This window comes from Crassostrea angulata, chromosome 2 (assembly GCF_025612915.1).
Source record: "Crassostrea angulata isolate pt1a10 chromosome 2, ASM2561291v2, whole genome shotgun sequence".
In the NCBI taxonomy this organism is placed as follows: domain Eukaryota; kingdom Metazoa; phylum Mollusca; class Bivalvia; order Ostreida; family Ostreidae; genus Magallana; species Magallana angulata.
Window position 1 is genome coordinate 81,003,372 of NC_069112.1, and position 21,568 is coordinate 81,024,939.

Below are 21,568 nucleotides of genomic sequence, written 5' to 3' on the forward strand. Positions count from 1 at the left end.
ATGATTGTTACAGCAATGTTTGTCTATTATAATGTATCAATTATCATTAAAAATAAATAATTAACATATATACATGTATTAATTAATTAATTCATTTATTACTGAAAAACAAATATATATGTGATGAGTCAATTATTCAACAGACATGTAATGTATTTATATTTGAGTATGTGATGTTGAATGTTTATATATAAATATGTACTTACATTATAATAACAAATGATAAAGATAACATCCTATATATGTCTGACTTGTGACTACATATTATATAATGTACAATGATAATGACTCAAACTTACCTGTCAGAGCGTCCTGTCTGGTGATATACCTGTATATAACCACCGTGTTGTTGTCCCGTGATCCGACCCAGAGACGGTGAGTGTTGACATCATAACTCAGGCTCCATGAATAGAATATCCCTGATGGTCTTATCAGTAGATGTGACACGAACTGACCGTCCCTGTCTAACATCTGTACTGTTTTGGTACTAACATCACACACCAGAATGTGTGACATCGCGTCAGTACAGATTCCATGTGGCTGTAGTCGTGATCCTGATGGAGATCCTGTGTAGGAGAAACGATGTCTTCCTCCACGCTCTGTCACCACTACAGCACCAGACGGAACGCTATAGTCAGACACCACGACATCCCCATTGTTGTTCTCTGTTATATACTGAGGTCCACAATACAGTCCCCGTCCTGTGTTGTCTTTCTTTATGGTTTGTATGAGTTGTCCACTCTGGTTGTACCGGGTTACCTTGCCTGTCTTTGTCGTTGTAAACTCTACATCATTTGTATCTTCTGAAAAGTCTGAATCATCTGTACTGTCTGAATCATCGCTTGGCTCCTCTTCATACATCGCGACCAGTAGATCCCCAGTGGACGAGGACCAGTACACACACTGTGGTCTCCATGTAGAGTCTGTTCTCTCTATAAATGTGGTGGTTGTTTTCATATCCTTTGACAGTTTGTTGATGTTAGAATTCCTATCTATATAAATCAGTTCACTCTCACTGTTCACTGCGTGTAATCCATTACCACCATATAAACCATTACATAAATCCTTCACACGATGTAGAGGGACACCTGTTGTGTCTGTCAACATGAGTTTGTTTTTATCATAACTGACCCAGACCCGGTCTGATGTCACACAGGAAATGTGATCACAACGACCATCAACACCTGTCAGTGTGAGAGATTGATGGAACTCAGCACCAGACGTCAGTTTCAGCAGACACTGGTTTCCTACGCGTCGGTTTCTTCTCTCTGTGATTTGGATTGCACTCAGTGACTCCATCACATCCTCCTTGTTGAGTGACTCAGTCATGGAGAGCTGGCTGGTATGGAGTGTAAGATGTATCTGGGGGAGGGCTGTCTTTGTGAAGGATAGGAGTAGTAGAGCACTGAATGTGAATTCTGGCTGTACATATCTGAGTTCATATTCCTGAAGGCTGACAATATGTCTGCTCATTTCTATCATCTGTTTTAAACATCTGTGTTTGAAATCAAAGTCACAAAACACATTGTACATGAAATCTTTTCTCACTTTGTTAATCAGATGCTTCAGTGTCTGGGCCTTTGTTAACATCTCTGATTGATAGAGGGAGAATTCTGTATGACAGGTTTTGAAATCAGTTTTGATTCCTGTCAGGAGAACAGGTCTGTAAAAGAGAGCCTCACTTCTGATGGTGTGAATGGTTCCTCTGTGTTGTTGTTGCTTTGTTTTATAAAATGTTCTAATATCTAGTGTCCTGTGTTCTTTATGCTGTGTGCAATGGAAACAGACAGGGAGTTCACAAGGTTCACAGTACTTTGTATAAACATGGCTAGGATGTCTCACACAGATCTCTTGTGTTGGGATGTAGTTGATTTTATCTTGGTGTGACACAACATCATGGTCTATTGTTTGGAGATTTTTTACATGGTTCTCTTTACAATGGGGACACAGATCACATGGACACGATACACAGTAGTACTCTGTGTCCCCCGGACACTTAGAACACTTATGTGTACTATACTTGGAGCTTGCTGTGTCCATTATATGGCGGTCTATGTCTTTGAATCACAACCTGTTGAATAAAAATAAAGTGTTTTAGAATTATGCCACCCAGATTCCTTAAAAACTATTTAATGATATAATGGATTTATATAATATAAAATTTTGTGTGTAAGGAATACCTAATTTAAAACAGATTTTATTTTAAAATAAAAATATATTTTCCATTTATAGATAAATGATGGCATACTATTATCAGATAACAAAAACACTCAACCAGTAGATAATTTTTTAACTCCAAAAACTCTCTCTGACATTCTCTGCTAAACATTGGTGAATACTTTCCCCCTCTCCTTTCTCTGTCTGTACCATACATTCAGTGCTAAGAATAATTTCTTTCTTTCTCTTTCTCTCTGTCTCTCATTCACTGTTATCATGCTCTCTCTCTCTTTCTTTCTCTCTCATCTCTCTCTCAAATATGTACTTTATCTTCTTCTCTTTCAATCACTTTTCTGAGCAACATGTTGTGAGGTTCTTCTTTAAATTGACTCTCTCTCACTCTCTCTCTCTCTATTTGTGCTTGCTCTCTTTCTCTCTCTCAAACTTTCTCTGCAAAACATTTACTCCTACACATGTACTCTCTTTTTGTTATACCATCATTCTCTCTATTTCTGCTAAACATGTTCTTTTGCTTTTTGTCTCTATCGCACCCTCTCTCTCTCTCTCCAAAATATGTATTTATTCTTTCTCTCTTTCATCCTCCCTTACTCTTTTTACCAGTCTTTCCCAGCTTTCTGTGTCTATTTCTCTCTACTGCAGATGTACATTCCTCTCTCTCTCTGGAATATGTATTTTCTTTTTCCCTCTCACATTCACTTTTCTGAGCAACATGTTCTGACATTCTTCATTAAATACTCTCTCTCTCTCTCTCTCTCTCTCTCTCTCTCTCTCTCTCTCTCTCTCTGTGCTTTCTCTTTTCCTCTCACATATACTCTCTTATAGCATTGAATAATTTATTTTTGACGTCGTCGTGTCAATAACTGCCGTCATTAGCATTGAATAATTTATTTTTGACGTCGTCGTGTCAATAACTGCCGTCATTAGTCAAAAATAAATCATTTAACGCTTATATTTACAGTCTCGTACTGAAGAAATCAATTGTTTACTCAAATAAATCGATATAAAGTCGGATCACGGAGGGAGTGAATAAGTAACAGCAATAACAGCTGTTTTGTAAAACTGGTTTAAACTGGTTTTCACATAAACTGTTGATATGAGATCGACGAGCATGAAAAAATAACCCATGATAAATAACTCTTGAAATGTTGCTTTTAACAATAAAGTCAATTTTTTTGTTGAATAATTATAAAACATGGTGTTTTGACAACATCATGAAATGCATTTTTTAACTGATAAAATAGAAATCCCTGTTTGAGAACTACTTATGTAAATTACTCGTAAATTCATACGCAGTGAATAGGTGTTGCATTTAGAGGCATTTAAACATCACGGAATTTAATGGAAAACCACAGTAGAAGGTAAATATTTCTCTTTGTTACACACTTATTCTCTCTCTCCCTCTGATAAACATGAGCTTTTCCGTTTAGTCTCTCTCTCTCTCTCTCTCTCTCTCTCTCTCTCTCTCTCTCTCTCTCTCTCTGAAATATGTACTTCCTCTTCCTCATTCCCTTTTGTGAGCAACATGTACTCTTGCTCTCTTTGTCTCTCTAAGACGTTCTTCATTAAACACTCTCCCTCTCTCTCAGACATTTACTATGTACATATTCTCTCTCTCTCTCTCTCTCTCTCTCTCTCTCTCTCTCTCAGACATTTACTATTTTCGCTGATACGGAAATACTTTCTGTGTCTATTTAAGGAATAAGGAATCATTCTTCTAGTATTATGAGGTGATAATTTCGGTCGGGGGTAGTTAAATCCAATAAAGCCCGAAGGGCTGTATGATAGATTTGACCACGCTCCGACAAAAATTATCACCTCATAATACTAGAAGAATGATTCCTTATTCCTTAAATAGACACAGAAATCTATCACCTCATAATATTCAAAGAATTATTCCTTATTAGTTATATTTACATTATTTCCAATGTGTACACTTTAAAACAGCATCATTTAAAACCACTATTTTTTCCGTGTAGCACATGCTATGTATTACTGCTTGGCGCAGTCAATACCGTCTTTCGGTTATGCTATAAGACACGCCTGGGTCATTATCAAAATATGCAGACTTTTGAAAAATGAAAAACATGAAAAAAAAATTTTGCTGAAAAAATTAGTTTGATTGCAAAAAACAGATTTAACAAACAATGAAGTATAACATCTAAAAATGTGCAAACATTGGAATCTACCATTTGGATGATAATTAGACTGAAATTTAATGAACTGTGAACATTTTGTCAGTGGTGTAGCAGGTATATAATATAGGAAAAAATTCTTAAATAAAATGAAATAATTCTTTTAAAATGATGGACATAAAGTTTATATCAACAAACTTCATTTAAAGTTATTAGAATTAGATAACAGAAAATATTTGACACATTTACATAGTGACCAACATAACATTTGAGACAAAGTCTTGATGTTACTCAACAAATTTTTAATTTGAGCATTAAAAAGAACACAACTGGATTTTTCTTTCAATGGAGCATAAAAAAGATATTACTATAAATGCACTGGTGTTTTCAAATATACATGTATTATTGTCAGTTAATTTTATTTGGAGAAAAATGTACATGTTACACCACTGATTATTATCTTTTACCACTGACATTAAAGTTACACCACTGACCTAGCGATAATGAATAAGAGATAAGCGTGTTAAATTTTGTAAAATAAACTAATTTCTTTTTTTTTGATTGCATTTAAAAAGTGATAAATTTGATCTTAAATAAAAGTTTTCGTGCCTCTTTCTTTCATAATCTGAAGATAGACACACTGTTACACCACTTATAATCAGTGTTACACCACTAACAGAAAAATTGCATGTATATGTATTTTACATTAAATCACTCATTATTTGATGTAATATTTTTTTACTATTGGCATCCACACACTTTTATCCACCTTGTACCGAGTTCGAACTTTCTTTGCCTCATCAATCTCACAAACAACATTGTCAATTCTATACCAGCTCATATCAATCATACATTTTGGACAATAAAATTGAATTTTCTCCAATTTTCTCCAAAATCAATGCATACAACGCATATACACTTCCTCTTTGTCTATATATGTTTGTTGAAGCTCAGCTAGCATTTGTTACCTTTAAGCATTTGAAAGATTTTAGTATAACATAATAGGGAATGTGAAATGTCAGTGGAATAACATATCTTATAATACACTATAAGTCATTAAAAAGTTTGATTTTTTAATAAAAATAAAATGTGGATAATTCCATTTCTTTATTAGAATAAATTTGTTTTTACTTTTATCGTTTAATCAAGTATTTAAATGAGTAAAACATATTAGAGCATACAAAATGTCAATGGTGTTTCAAATAATGTCAATGGTGTAACAGGTCTCATTTTCCAGATTAAGAAAACACAATTGCAATTAAATAGTCAAGCTTTCTTTATTGTGACAGTGTCTAACTTGTAAAATTGATAAATAACAATTGTTCAAAATGCTCAAAATATAAATGAAATGGAAGAAAAAGTAAAATAATTAAATAATGTCAAGTGGTGTAACAGTTTTTTCAGTGGTGTAACAACAATTTTTGGTTACACCACTGACCGTTATACCACTGATGTATCCATAGTAAATGTAGCAGTATGACCCAAGAGAACATATACTACACAAAGCTACATAGCCTATGTTATATTGTGATAAACATTCATCATTTATGTGAAAAACTTTTTTGTTCTTTCATAATAGAAAACCTTAAATAGCACGTTATCCCACTGACACAGTTTACATTGTATTTTTCGGAGCATACTAACATTTTCTGCCATATTTTCTATCACAATGATGTCATCACTGATTCATTTATCTTTTTAGTATCAGGGAATGATGTCACTATGATCTGGGGGATTCCAACTGTAGTACAATATTATTTACTTGATGTATTTTAAGATATTTTTATATAATTTGCCTTGTAACACCAATGACAAAAAAAATTTGTACAAGCATATATCTCGTTTTTAAAAGAGAACTTGTTAAGGAGCATAGCAGAAATTAAAATATGAATGTTGTTTTGGAAATTAACGGTGATTTTTGGAATAAAACATCAATAGTATTGAAGATATTGTAGGTTAAAGACGTTGGAAGAATTTAATGACAATATAAATTCACTGAAATCTCATAACAAATAAATTTTTTTTTATATATTAAGCAGTAAAATTGTCGATTTATTTGTTCAACAATATAGGTTTAATTTTCTAAAATCCAATAGAACTGTATATATTCCCCAGAACATTATTTTTCCCCCTTTAAATTGACACTGACACAAAAGGCTGCATATTTTGATAATGACCCGCCTATATTCCGCACTCACGTCTTATGAAGTTATTGGGTTTTAGGGTTCAAAAATGATTCGTAATGTTATCACAGACAAAGACTGTTGAAAATGTAAATATTTATCTCTCATGCAGACTTATGTTCTCTCTCTATCTCTCTTCTATATATGTACTTTATCTTTGTTTCTCTCTCTATCTCTCCTTCAATTTTCTGATCAACATGTACTCTTGCTCTCTTTGTCTCTCCACATCTCTGATATTCTTCATTTAACATACTCTCTCTCTTTCTCTAACATTCACTGTTTAGCATGTTCTCTTGCTCTTTCTCTCTCTCTCTCTCTCTCTCTCTCTCTCCAAAATATGTACTTTCTTGTTCTCTTTCTTTTTCTAATTCCCTTTCATGACATTCTTCATTAATCTCTCTCTCTCTCTTTAATCATTTTACGACAATTCCCTTTTCTTGCAACATGTTTATGAACTCTTGCTCTGTCTCACTAACATGAACTCTCTCTCTCTCTCTCTCTCTCTTTCTCTCTCTCTCTCTCTCTCTCTCTCTCTCTCTCTCTCTCTCTCTCTCTCTCTCTCTCTCTCTCTCTCTCTCTCTCTCTCTCTCTCTCTCTCATAACTCTTGTACTCTTGCTCCGCTGTCTCTTACTTCTTTAATATATTTAAGATGGGAATTTTTCAAATTATATATGAGGTCATTAATATTAAGTACTGGCTTATGACATATGATTGGCTATTCCCCTTGTCCTGGCTGATTCAGGAAGATAATTGGACAATATCCCAGCCCTGACATTACCACAAGGATATGTTTTTCTTGTTTCAAATCAATCATCCAATGGGGATGAGGGAAATAGTTATATTGTCAGTTCCTTGGTACGAAATTGATGCAGTCCTCTACCTATGCTCTCGGGCAACAGTTCTTACCCCAGAACTAACACAATGACTACTGCCCTCATACCCATTTAAAAGATGAATACTATAATGACTATGAATGACACGCGACAACGAACTTGTGATAGCAATGGGTCTCCTGAATGACTCAGGTGACCTAAAAGTACAGAGTTTAGCTACATGATAATAGTAACAATACATGACTACTATACCACATATATTCTTTCTTTAGTCAATTAGTTTACTGCATCCCATTACACCATGAACCTGTAAAGAGACCACAAAATATTACATACTGGTATATTTTAGATAAATATTTCAGTGACAATTATGAATATCATAATAATTTCCATTTTTTCAAACTCAGATAAGTAATAAAGGTAAACATTGATTCATGAATGTATTTACATATACATTTAAGATGATATTGTCCTTAAGTTCAACCTAAATACTATGGATTTCAAAATCTTGCTTTTTTAATGAACAGATGTAACGAAATGGAACTAAAAGTCTATGATTAACATTTGGCATTCATTATTTTATACTCACATGATTTGATGCAAAACTTTTCAATTGTGAAATATAAATATGAACAACAGTTCTTACCCCAGGAATAAGACAATGACTACTGCCCTCATACCCATTTAAGAGATGTATACTAAAATGTCTATGAATGATACACGACAACGAACTTGTGATAGCAATTGGTCTCCTGAATAACTCAGGTGACCTAAAAATACAAAGTATAGCTCCACAAACATAGTGATATTACATGAATACTATATAGCTACACAAGCACAGTGATATTACATGAATACTATACCACATAAACTCTTTCTTTGCTCCATCAGTCCACTCTTTATTGATACACAAGTAACCTGTAAAGAGACCTCAAACTATTATACTGTTATTTTCTTAATATATGTTCAAGTTTCAAAACCTATTGTCTTTTTTTAATAAGTTTACGAGATTGATGCAGAGCAAAATCAATACACATATCTAAAATGCTATGTTAAAGACAAGCTAATACTGTGAAGATGAGTTAATAAAGTGAAATCTCCGATTTCCGGTCAATCCTTTTTTTGTTTGCCTTATTGCCATAGCAACGGATGTCAATTTTCATAAGAAAGTATATATAGCATTGACATTGATATGGATGTAAAAATTGAACAGTTTCCCATTTCAGCATATTGAAAAATCAAAAAAAAAACTGATTTCAAAATGTTGTTACAGTTTCAATGGTAACATTTTAAAATATTGGTTTCTCCATCAATTTTCTGATATGATAAAATAATTGAAAATAGGACAAAGGCTGTTTTATGTCTTTGGGCAAAATCTTCTAATATGGCTTCAAAGTAGGTAGGTTTTGCTATTTTTCCATCTTAAGCCTTGATTACTATGGAAACGGTTTACCCTCTGTGAAAAAAAAAATGAGCGGGAACTCCAAATAACTAGTACTGGAATTGTTCTATGTCCAAGAGCCTTGCTCTGTCAAAAATTGCTCTTTTGTACCCAATATCGAACATGACCTAGATTTTTCATGATAAACATGTATACTAAATTTAATTAATGCCCCCTCCCTTGGAAACATCCACAAAGAAAATGAACAGAAACTACACACATAGGTAATCACAGATAACAGAGCTCACCGAGACGAGACATCACCCTTATGTGACTTCACCTTTATGAGACCATCTTTATCATATTAAATGAAAATCATAGTTTATGATCTTGGATATTCATGGATTCTGTTTTGACGCAATATCGTATATCATCTGTTAAGAAATTGTATTATAATCATATGTTCATATATTAATCAATACAATAATATAAAATAAAATATTGCATCCTATCATACATACAATATATATCATATAATACAATAAAATACCATAATAAACAATGATGAGATATGATATTGTAACGTATGATATGACATTGCATTGTGTTAACGTTATTGTATTTGATCACATAATACAATATCATAATATATAAAACAATATAGTATTATATTACAATATCATATTACATAATACATCATAACATTGAAACATATGATATTATATTGTAGAATATGGTATGATATTGTATGATACTGTATCATTTTTGAATCATAATATGATATTTTGTTTTCCCTTAGACCGAAATTTCACATTTTCATTGGTTTAAACGTAGCACATGATTGCCTCATATATCTCTATATTTGTTCTGTGAAAAATAATATTAGGCAATATGGCCGTCATTGGTCGACGCTTCGCTTACTCATTTCGACATTTCATAGTATTTAATACATAAACCGCATGCCGAAAGTTCTTAAGGTATTTGGAGTAGTTGCCCTTTGAAATTCTTTAAAATTAGAGTAGTTGACGTCACATTGTTTTGTCTGGGGCAGAACAAAATGGCAGCGTCAAAATTTGCTCAAATCTCTGCAGAGGAAAGGGAGAAAACATTTAAAATTGAATAGGAACAAAACACTGTAAGTAAACATGGGTGGAGCAAGGATTTTTAAAGAATATTTGAAAGGTTAGATTGAAAATTTTGAAGAGTTTAAATGAGTTAAATTGGACGAGATGTTAGGCATCTTGTACATGACTTTACGTAGATCATCGCTATTTGTGAATAAATATGTCGCTTGATAGTCCTCGGGAACACAAACCACTTATAAGGTTAGTTGCTGACTCACTATGGAAATATATTGGGTTGATCAATCTCATAGACGGCTCGGCTTCGCCTCGCCATCTATGAGATTGATCAACCCAATATATTTCCGTAGTGAGTCAGTAACTAACCTAATAAGTAAGAGTATCATATGATACAATATAATTTGATACAACATTGTATCATATCAAATGATACAATATTATGTAATAAAGTAAAATATCATAAAATACAATATTATATTATACATATTGTATCATATGATACAATAATATATTTTGCAATATAATACAATACAATTTCATGTAATGTGATAATATATCATATTATAAACCAATATCATATTATACAATATCGTATGATACGATATAATATAATATTACAGTATCATATTATACAATTTCATGTGATATAATTCTATATAACAGAAACTACTATCATACTATACAATATCGTATGATACAATATTATAGATTATACAATATTGTATCATAGGATACAATATTATATTTTGCAATATCTTATGTAACAGTATCATGTGATAAAATAATATATTAATAATACAACATAGTATTATACAATATTGTATAAAATATGCAATACTGTACATAACGATATGATCATGATACAATATCATAACATTAAATATCAAAAAAATTGATACAATATCATATCATATCATATAACTTTTTATAATATTACATATGATATTATATTGTATCATATTAAACAATATTGTTTCATTCCATACAATACTATATCATAGGAATCATGTTATATCATTTATCAACAAACACATCTATCTATCGAGCAGGTTTGAGTGAGGTAAATTTCTTTAGCATCCTTGATAATGGAGATCTGGCTCTGCATCTGAAACAACCTCTGCGTTTCATTTATAATATAGTTAAATCAACTATGCAAGCTATCATCTATAAAACATGTGACCTGTTCCAAAAAAACTAAACCTCATCCGGCATCCGAAACCTATGGCTCAGATTCAGCATGTAAGCCTGTCAGGTGCATCAGTATACATAAGACGCATTTCCATGCAAGTTTGGTGAAGTTCAGTTCAGTAATAACTAAGATATCATCATCAGAGGGCACTAGCAAATAAAACCTTAACGTGCTCCAGCATCCGCAACCTTTGGCTTAGGTTCAACATCCATGCCTGTCAGGTGCATCTGTATCATAAGACACACCATCCATTCAAGTTTGGTGAATTTAGGACCTGTAATAACTAAGATATATTTTTAGCATCCTTGATAATGTAGATAAAGCTCTGCATCTGAAGCTTCCTCTGTGATTCATTCATATTACAGTTCAATCAACTATGTAAGTTTGAAATAGTACTATTATCTATTAAACATGTGACCTGTTCCAAAAAACTTAACCATATCCAGCATCTGAAACCTATGGCTCAGACTCAGCATTCAAGCTTGTCAGGTGCATCAGTATCATAAGACGCACCATCAATGGAAGTCTGGTGAAGTTAGGACAAGTAGTAACTAACATATAATCATTAGAGGGCACCTGCAACAAAAACTTTAACCAGCTCTAAAAACCTTAACCTCCTTCAGCATCTGTAGCCTATAGCTCAGATTCAGCACCCAAGCCTGCCTGGTGCATCATTATCAAAAGACACACCATCAATGCAAGTTTGGTGAAGTAGGGACCAGCAGTTACTTAGATAATGCTATCAAAGGGCACCTGCAACAAAAACTTTAACCTGCTCTAAAAACCTTAACCTCCTCCAGCATCCGAAACCTATAGCTCAGATTCAGCACTTAAGCCTGTCTGGTGCATCAGTATCATAAGACACACCATCCATGCAAGTTTGGTGAAGTACGGACCAGTAGTAACTTAGATACTGCTATCAAAGGGCACCTGCAACAAAAACTTTAGCCTGGTCCAACAACCTTAACCTCCTCCAGCATCTGAAATTTAGGACTGAGATTCAGCATCCAAGTCTTTCAAGTCCATAAGTAGGTCCAGATGCATCATCCATGCAAGTTTGGTGAAGATAGGACAAGTAATAGCTTAGATACAGGACCTGCAACAGAAACTTTAACCAGGTCAGTACGCCGACGCCGACGCCGAGGGTATAGCATAAGCTCCCCCTGACTTCGTCTCGGTGAGCTAAAAGAAGGGAATTTTCCTATGTCCAAGGGCCATAACTCTGTCCAAAATGGCTTGATCGTACCCAATATCAAACTTGAACTAGATATTATCATGATAAACCTGTATACTTAATTTCTTTTCAATGTATATAAATCATCCTCTGTGAAGAAAATGAGCGGAAACTGCAAATAACGGGAATTTTTTAAGTCCAAGGGCCATAATTCTGTTGAAAACTGATCAATCGTACTTAATATCGAATTTGACCTAGATATTATCATAATAAACCGGTATACCAAATTTCATTTCAACATGTTCATCCTCTGTGAAGAAAACGAGCAGAAACTACAAAACAAGAGGCCCATGGGCCACAATGCTCACCTGAGCAACAATCGACATAACATCAGCTTTACAGAGTAATATACAAAAAAAATTATGAACAATGTAGTCTAACAGAACTTTTATTAAAAAGAATCATGTTTCCCTGGATATTCTGTTCATCATGTATCCCTTTTTGTCACAGTAATGACAGTATAGTCATTTTACATATTGAGCATTACAGTTCTCAAGAAAATCTAATTCAAATGGGATATACACCTACATCAAACTTGTCAAGCCCAAGAGTTGTCCAGAAGCCAAAGTCTAAACAATTATAAAAAATCAAAAATATGTCAAAATGCTTGCAGATAAGTAAAACCATATATAATAACATTTGAGTTTTGGTGAATTTAAAATGTTTTCCTCTGTAAAATTTGACCCCCCTCACCCCATGTGGCTCCATCCTACTCCTGAAAAATATGATTTTGACAAATTTGAATGTGCACAATCTAAGGTTGCTTTTACTAATGTTGCACCTTTTCTAAGAAAATGTTTCTTTTTAGAAAAAGATTTTTCACAATGTATTCCTTTGTAAAGATTTAACCGGTCCCCAATGTGCCCCTACCCTACCCCAAGGGATCATAATTTGACCAAACTTGAATCTACCCTACCTGATGATACTTCAAACAAGTTACATCTTTTCTGGCCAGTCGTGTTCTGAGTAGAAGATTTAAAATTAAAGTTATCTTTATATTTCTAAGTAAAAAGTCCCCCTCCCCCTCTATTGTGGCCCCACCTTACCCCCAGGGACCATGATTTGAGTAAACTTGAATCTGCACTATTTGAGGATACTTCCATGCAAGTTTCAGCTTTTCTGGCCTAATTGTTTTTAGTAGAAGATTTTCAAAAATTAACTCTGTATTTATATGTAAAACGTAAACCTCCCCATCCTGGCCCCACCTTATTACGGGGACTATGATCTGAACAAACTTAGATCTACACTATCTGAGGATGCTTCCACACAAGTTTCAGCTTTTCTGGCCTATTGGTTTTTGAAAAGTAAATTTTTAAAAAAATATCTTCAAATTTTCTATAAATCTTAATTATTTCCCCTCAAAATAGGGTGTGCCCCTTTATTTTAACAAACTTGAATCCCCTTTACCCAATTATGTTTTGTGCCAAGTTTAGTTAAAATTGGCCAAGTGGTTCCGGAGAAGATGTCAAAAATGTAAAAAGTTTACAGACAGCCAGACAGATGGACAGACGGACGCCGGACAAAAAGTGATCAGAAAAACTCACTTGAGCTTTAAACCCAGGTGAGCTAATAACTGGAATTGTTCTTTGTTCGAGGGCCATAACTCTGTTGAAAATTGCTCGATCGTACCCAATATTGAACTTGACCTAGATATTATCATGATAAACATGTATACCAAATTCCATTTCAAAAACTGCAAATATTCATGTACTCGCTCTCTCTCCAAAATGTTTTTTTTTCTTTTTCTCTCTTTCTTTCTTTAATTCCCTTTCCTGAGCAATATGTACTCTTGCTCTCTTTGTCTCTCTATCTCTGACCTTCTCTTTCTCTATCTCTCTCTTTCTCTCTCTCTCTAACATTCACTGTTTAACATGTACTCTTTCTCTCTCTCTTCAAAATATGTACTTTCTTTTTCTCTCTATCTTTCTCTAATTCTCTCTCCTGACCATCATGTACTCTGACTCTCTTTGTCTCACCATCTCTGACTTTCACCATTAAACATGTACTCTTAGCGGTGGATCAAACATCTTTACATCATGCGTGAACAAACTTGATCAGTATAGACTGCGATACCAGCCTCACGGAAATATGATTTGTTTTTATTTGTTTTTATATAGAGATTATAGAAATATATACTAGCAAAAGCCATACTTTACTGTCATGTTTATCCAATCAGTTTAATAAGCTAACTGTGCATGCATGTAAGACATTTTGAACTAAATAAAAAAGAATAAAGGGAAAAATGAACAGTTAAAAAAAATTGATGCAGATACTGCATATGGTCAAACCATTAAATTTGAAAGTCGGAAATTACACACCTACAAACAGAGACCCCCTTCTCTCTCTCTCTCTCTCTCTCTCTCTCTCTCTCTCTCTCTCTCGCAATCAAATTCTTTGACGCCCGTTGATACCTAAATAACACTATCTTGACAATGATGCAAGGTATGTGTAATTCTTGCTGCGCTCGCCACAACGGTAGCACTGTAAAACATTTCAAAATACATGTACATGCAGTTTATCTTTACCCCAGGTAGAGAACAGACTATAACTTTATCAAAACACAATTCACACCAAATTATCAAATATATGTAAAATGGGAACTTTCAAAACGATATATACTATACATTGATATAAATAACTGGCTTATGACATATAATTGGCTATCCCCCCTACCCTGGTTATTTGAAAGTCCCCAGGGGCAGATAATTAGACAATATCCCAGCCCTGACATTACCACAAGGATGTTTTTCCTTGTTTAACAAATCAGTCATCATTCAAAATGATGGGAATGAGGGCAATAGTTATAGTGTCAGTTCCTTGGTAAGGAATTGATGTCCTCGACCTATGCTCTCGAGCAACAGTTCTTACCCATAAACTCACATAATGACTACTGCCCTCATATCCATTTAAAAGATATATACCATAATGTCTTTAATGGACATTTAGTAATTATTTTTTTTTTTCAAACTGTCTCCGGATATAACATGTATAATGAAAGCCAACATTGATTCATGTATTTTCATAAACATTTAGTCTGTCAACTTAAAGATTGAATTGTAGTAATATTTTAGACTAATGAGATCTAAAATCACATTGGCCGGGTCTGGGGGTCACCCAAGGTCACCAGTGGGTCCAGGGCAGAGTGGTTCTGTCTGATGATTGGTCACTCTGAAATCACTGAGATCTACATGTACCGCTACATATTGTTTGTTGACATAAAACAACTCCCCAAAGTTTTTACAATTTTAGGGGCCCCTAACAAAATTTCATCTGACACCAGTACACATTAATTTACTTCAAGAATGATTTAATACAAGAACACTGGCCAAAAGGTAACAGGAATTATGTAGCCTGATGACCATGTTTGTTTTTTCTACCTCTCATCCACTGTATATATGTAAAACACAAATAAAAACTTACCGGTAGTCATTTGTACACAGTTGGTTTGGAGAAAATTCGAGACTTTCCGTTCCGTGTTCGCTGGCAAAATTAATTCCACAGGTAGACCCCATTGTACGATATAAACAGCATTTGAACAAACCTGTACTTTCATTTCTTACACGTGGAACCATTATCGATCTAAATGGGTAAAAATATCCTTAATTTTGCTGCCTCTGATCTATCGTCTGTTCGATATACGTCGCAGTGATGCTTGTCGTTTCGGCATCCTATAGTTTTGACCTCAAGTCGTTTTGGTCCCACGGTTTGGCCTCAGAAAATGAATCATTCAAAAATAAAAAGCTATTGGAATATTTACTTATAAATGTATTTATCATCAACATATCTCATTTATATTTCAGTTATTTACCGGTATATGCTCAAAGAGAACTTTTTTATGTGTTTGCGGGGAAGGGGGGGGGGCTGTGGTTGAATACGACATCATGAATAATATGAACATGTCAAACCTAGTGGAAGAAGAAGATGTGGTGGATCCAGGAATTTACGGAGTGGTTGAAGTGGATCCAGTCCAGGAATTTCTGTACAGTGGGTGTGATGGTGGATCTACTTCTGTAACACAAAAAAGCCATGTATACATAGACGGAACTCATGCCACAGATGACTTCTAAACCAATCCTATATGTCTACATATTTCCAAGTAACATTAGACAGAATTTGTTTTGATACTTTTAAGACCTCTCATATTTTATCTTCCTTCCCAGAAGCAGATGTACTCTGTGACTTGTTTACAATGTTTAAGAAGTTTTATCAATTCACCGGAAATCGTGTTTATTTCAGCAGCACAAACATCGCACTTGTTGAACTGAAGTCACTTAAAGCAAAATGTCATGAATAGTCGGCATATATGCACTTCAATCAAATCAAATAATAAACGTAAAATTGAATGAAATTAGAAATCTGACCGCCATTGCCATTATATATATAGATATTAAAGAAACAATAAATCATTTGCGAGAATTACTATGTATGCGCCGATCCTGAAACCTTGTTTCCAGGGAGGGAGGGGGGGGGGGTCCAAAGGAAAACTGTGTTTGCGTGGGGGGGGGGGGGGGGGTCCGAGACATTTTTGCAATAATTTATTAAATTTTCATTTTTCCGGGGGGGAGGGGGTGGGTTAGATCCCCGCATGCCATGATATAGATAGACTATGCAATGGATCTTATAATCTTAAAAAAGAGTTTCTTTTCCCTAGACCGTTTTCCTAATTTACAAATAATACACACACATAGAGAGCATTGATAGAAAGATAAAGAGGGTACGGAGATTTAATAAACGTGTGTAATCAATCAATCTGTTTGAATATATGGTACCGAGAAGGGGTTCGATGAAACATATCACCAATATATTTCTATCGCACTTTGATAAAGTATGAAATAATTGAATAAATTGGCCTATTTTGTGTTAAAAACAAGAGGCATGCACGAAACTAGAATTTGTTTTCTGAATGGGGGGAGGTATTTGTTTGCCGGGTTTGGGTGGGTTGGAGGTGGGCTAAGGGGTAATTTAAGGGGAGGTAGTTCAAAGGTGCTGATTCCGTGCTTACAATGTTTAATTTAATTTATGATGATTTGTTTTAAAAGTAAAATGAGAATAGTGTGAACAAAAAATGATTCTCTGCTAGCTGTCACTGACAATTAACGCGTTATATCTTGATCTGTACACATTCCATTAAAATAGGCTTACTGCATTATATACGTAGAATAAAGCGCTGATACTGTTTATACATTTAAGCGGAATACGATGTACTTTAATCAGTTAACTCCTGACTTTGTGCTTGGGGGGGGGGGGGAGGGGGGGGGAGGTCCTTATCTCGCCAGCGCTGGAAATGACCCTCACTTTCGATACTTTATCATTGTATACATGTTGTAAATCATATATAAGCATACACTGGAATCACGCCATCATTTATAGACCTATATACTGGTCACTCATGTCTTTGCACTTTGGAAAGGGGGGGGGGGGTCATTATCGTGCCAGCGCCTACAATGACACGGCATACTCTTCAACAAGCACAGCTTACAGGCACGTAGCATCGAATGGGGGGGGGGTCTGCCCCCTCCACCCACCCCATTTTATTTTAAGCGGAAACTTTTATTAGATTTACATAAGTAAAAAAATGTACTCGTCATCGTGCCAGCGCCTACAATGACACGGCATACTCTTCAACAAGCAAAGCTTACAGGCACGTAGCATCGAATGGGGGGGGGGTCTGCCCCCTCCACCAACCCCATTTTATTTTAAGCGGAAACTTTTATTAGATCTACATAAGTAAAAAAAAAAGATAAAAATTCAATGGAAACCCCTCCCAATCCGGCACTTTAAAAGTAAGCCCGTATATAAACAAAAATAGAATTCCAGGGTCCCCCGCCGGTCAAGCAGTATACTAGTATCGAGTCTATCGACCAAGGCTGATTTAGGTATTTGACCAAGGTATTAGTGGTAAAAACATTTGGTATAAATTTAATGAAAATCCGTCAAAATTTGTAGGCATGAGAGCGCTTACAAGGTCAATTTTTGGATAAAACGGAGTCAATATTGTGGTCAAAGTCCCATAACTCCAACAAAAAGTGTCGACCAATGCTGATTTTCGAACTTGACCAAAGTATTAGTGGTATAAATATTTGGTACACATTTAATGAAAATCCGTCAAAATTTGTAGGCATGAGAGCGCTTACAAAAAAGTGTGACGGATGGACGCACGGACACACGGACGCATAGACCCACGGACCCACGGACGGACGCCCGGCATTTCTATGTCCCCGCTCCGCGTTGCGGCGGGGGACAACAATGATAGGGGTAAATATAAAAGAATACCAGTAATACTGACTACGATGTTACAATGCTTTGCTTGTCTATAAATGTTTGTGGGTCTGTCCTCCTTCCTTACTCTCAAAAACGATCCTACGGGCCTTGGTCAAGGAAGACCGTGTCCGACATCCCTTGACGTGGCATGACGTGTCATTGTATACTAGATGTAAGTTATTCATCTACATGTTGACTGCAATGTCATGACTCCGTGTAAAAAGGGAGATTACTCAAACTATTTACCTCTTCAGCTTGATACACATTACGTCTCTCTCTCTCTCTCTCTCTCTCTCTCTCTCTCTCTCTCTCTCTCTCTCTCTCTCTCTCTCTCTCTCTCTCTCTCTCTCTTATTGCTTGTTTATTAAGTAAAATATAAAATATAATGACAGAATTCTTACAGACACAAATGAAATAAAATTACTTGAAACCATTCAAATTCACATGCTCTGGTTACGCTTTTATTGTTGAAATCTCTGTCTGACTCTCACTCATATGTATCACCCATATATCTGTTCCAATAACAGAGGCGTGTTCAACCCGCAACACAAAATTTAGCGAGCGCTCGCGAGCGTATGCTTTGCTCTCTCTATACTATTTTATGCAGAATGTTCTTTAAAGTTGGCTCGATATACTAAGTTTTAATTCAAAACAAACACCAATTCATTTTTTAAAAAGTTTGGTTATGCACACCAATAACATCAAACATGGCTATGATTTTATCAAGCAACCCAATATTTATATTTTCAACCACGTGTAGAGTGGTTGAACACGAACGATAACACTCTTCAGAATATCATCGTTTATTTCAAAACAACCGCTAGATGATGAACATGGACATATATCATTATATATTTTCTTACGTATTTTGAGAATATTATCCGAACACTTCCATTGGAAATTTCACAGAACAGAACAAATCTCGGAGAAGTATTGTGAACTTGCATTCGAGCACCTCTTGATTTATTACATACTGAGCATCGATAAAGAAAACATTCTGAGCACATTCGCAGGGGTGAACTAGCACCATTACACATGTCATGGAATACATGTAAGATGTAAGAGTAAAGCAGCACTACTACACGTGCATTTTGCTATGGCATACACGTAAGAGTAATTAAGAAGAATTATTTACACGTGTATTTTGCTATGGCATACACGTAAGAGTAAACTAGAATTATTTATAAGTGTATTTTGCTATGGAAAACATGACTTTGTATATACGGGTAAAGTAGCACTATTACACATGTATTTTGCTATGGCATACACGTAAGAATAAAGTAGAATTATTTACACGTGTATTTTGCTATGGAATACATGTTTGTACAAATAAAGTAGCACTATTACATGAGCATTTTGCTATGGAAACATGTACGAGTACTTGCAGTATTGTGTATTCAGTAATTAAGTTAAACTTTTTGATGAATGATCAATATTAGTTTGAATTTAGCATCACTAGTATCACCGACAACATGTATGTCAAGTCAACAAGCGGCATTACTACTGTTTTAAAATAATCATTTTTTAGGTCACAATACATTCCCTGAGATCCATCCGACGGAATACAGGACACTACTGGCGGTTGTGGGGTCAAAAGAAATGAACCCACTGAACAACGAATATTTCTCGGTGGAAGGGGGGGTGTTTATTCGTGGGATCCGAGCTATATTTCCGGTAACTATACTATGGGAATTCGCCAGGGAGGGATGGAGCACCTTGGCTTTGATCTGCGCATGAAATGCATAAGATTACTAATAAACTCTGCTGAAAGTCGACGGGATTTGGAACATTGAATAAAATATGGGTTAATTGATTTTATGTAAAGTGCAGAAATTATTTAGAGGTCAGTTTTACTGATGTTCTGTAAGTCAGCCATCATTTATAGACCTAGACACTGGTCACTCCTGACCGTGAACTTAGGGCGGGAAGGGGGGGTAATATCGTGTCAATGTCTACCTTCGCTTTATATATTATCATATCATTATATCATTGTATACATGTTGTAAGTTGTTCATTAGCATGTTGACATGTCTGTCTCTCTGAAAAAGATAACAAAGAAACCACGTGGTAACTGGGATGAAAATATAATACTTATTGCGTCAATCTTGTAGAAGTGTTCGTCTTCTAATTACGGTAGTTTTTTTAACAATGAAGCTGAGAAATGACATGTGTTTCCCTATACACGATGACTGATTGAAAGTAATGTGCCAAGGGAGGTAAACCGTAAAGGTCTAAGAAATAATGTTGATCCACGTCGCTGTCTGCTTGGAACAGCGTCAGCTTAATCAACCAGGCTCTTGTTAACTTACGTATTTGACTCATTGTGATATGGCCCGGGTCCATTAAACGTAGATGAGCCTAGAAACAGCGTCAGCTTAATCAACCAGGCTCTTGTTAACTTACGTATTTGACTCATTGTGATATGGCCCGGGTCCATCAAACTTAGATGAGCTCACTTTTAATCTTAGTCTCATTTTTCTGCTATAAATTCCTTTTGTTAAAGTGGAATTATAATAAAAAACGGCCTTGGAGTCAGAACATCGCTTGTCTATTATTCTTTTGCCGATGTAATGACAAATAGTGATCCCTTTAGAATATTGACCGTGGGTTCAAGTTTTACGTAGACTGACCCAGGGTCAGTAGAGTCCTTCTTCTACCGTAGATATCATTCCAGACTTGTAGATTTACGACCCCCAGACGTTTAAAACTGACCCCGATTGAAATGTGACCCCTTCTAATAAACTACATAGAACAGCCAGGGTGATACGCGTACAAAATATCACTTGTTTGATGGGGGGGGGGGGGGGGGGGTGCTTCTTAATCAGGGTGCGACTCCTGTTGTTACCATCCATAGTGTAACGTGTAATACATAAATTTGAACAAAACAATATCGGAGTTAATCTTTAAATTCTCGCCAATTTGCCTTGCATGCACGAAGCATGGGGATTTTTAAAAAAAAAAGGGGGGGGGCACACTGATAAAAAACAAACACAAACAAAACAAACACAACAAAATACGATTAGCAGTAAAATATGTTAACACTAATTTTTTTTATCTTTTAAGGATGATAATCTAATCAGAACAAATATTGATT

At 35.1% G+C, this 21,568-nt stretch overlaps 1 protein-coding gene across 8 annotated transcripts in view; it reads right to left on the reverse strand.

Annotated features, from left to right (window-relative positions):
• The window catches only part of LOC128171010 (uncharacterized), a 555,905-nt gene that overhangs the window by 351,656 nt on the left and 182,681 nt on the right, over positions 1-21,568 (reverse strand). For 4 of the 8 annotated variants that reach the window (XR_008241979.1, XR_008241978.1, XR_008241980.1 and 1 more), the window contains exon 3: positions 16,119-16,221. The exons of 3 other annotated variants lie outside the window; for them this stretch is intronic. Coding sequence is in view for 1 of the 5 variants with exons in the window: in XM_052836775.1 (XP_052692735.1) it covers positions 300-2,040 (1,741 nt within the window). In the remaining 4 variants the exon portion in view is untranslated. Of the gene's footprint in view, positions 1-299; positions 2,383-16,118; positions 16,222-21,568 lie in introns of those variants that run through there. One more of the 8 variants, XM_052836775.1, reaches the window with a different exon arrangement.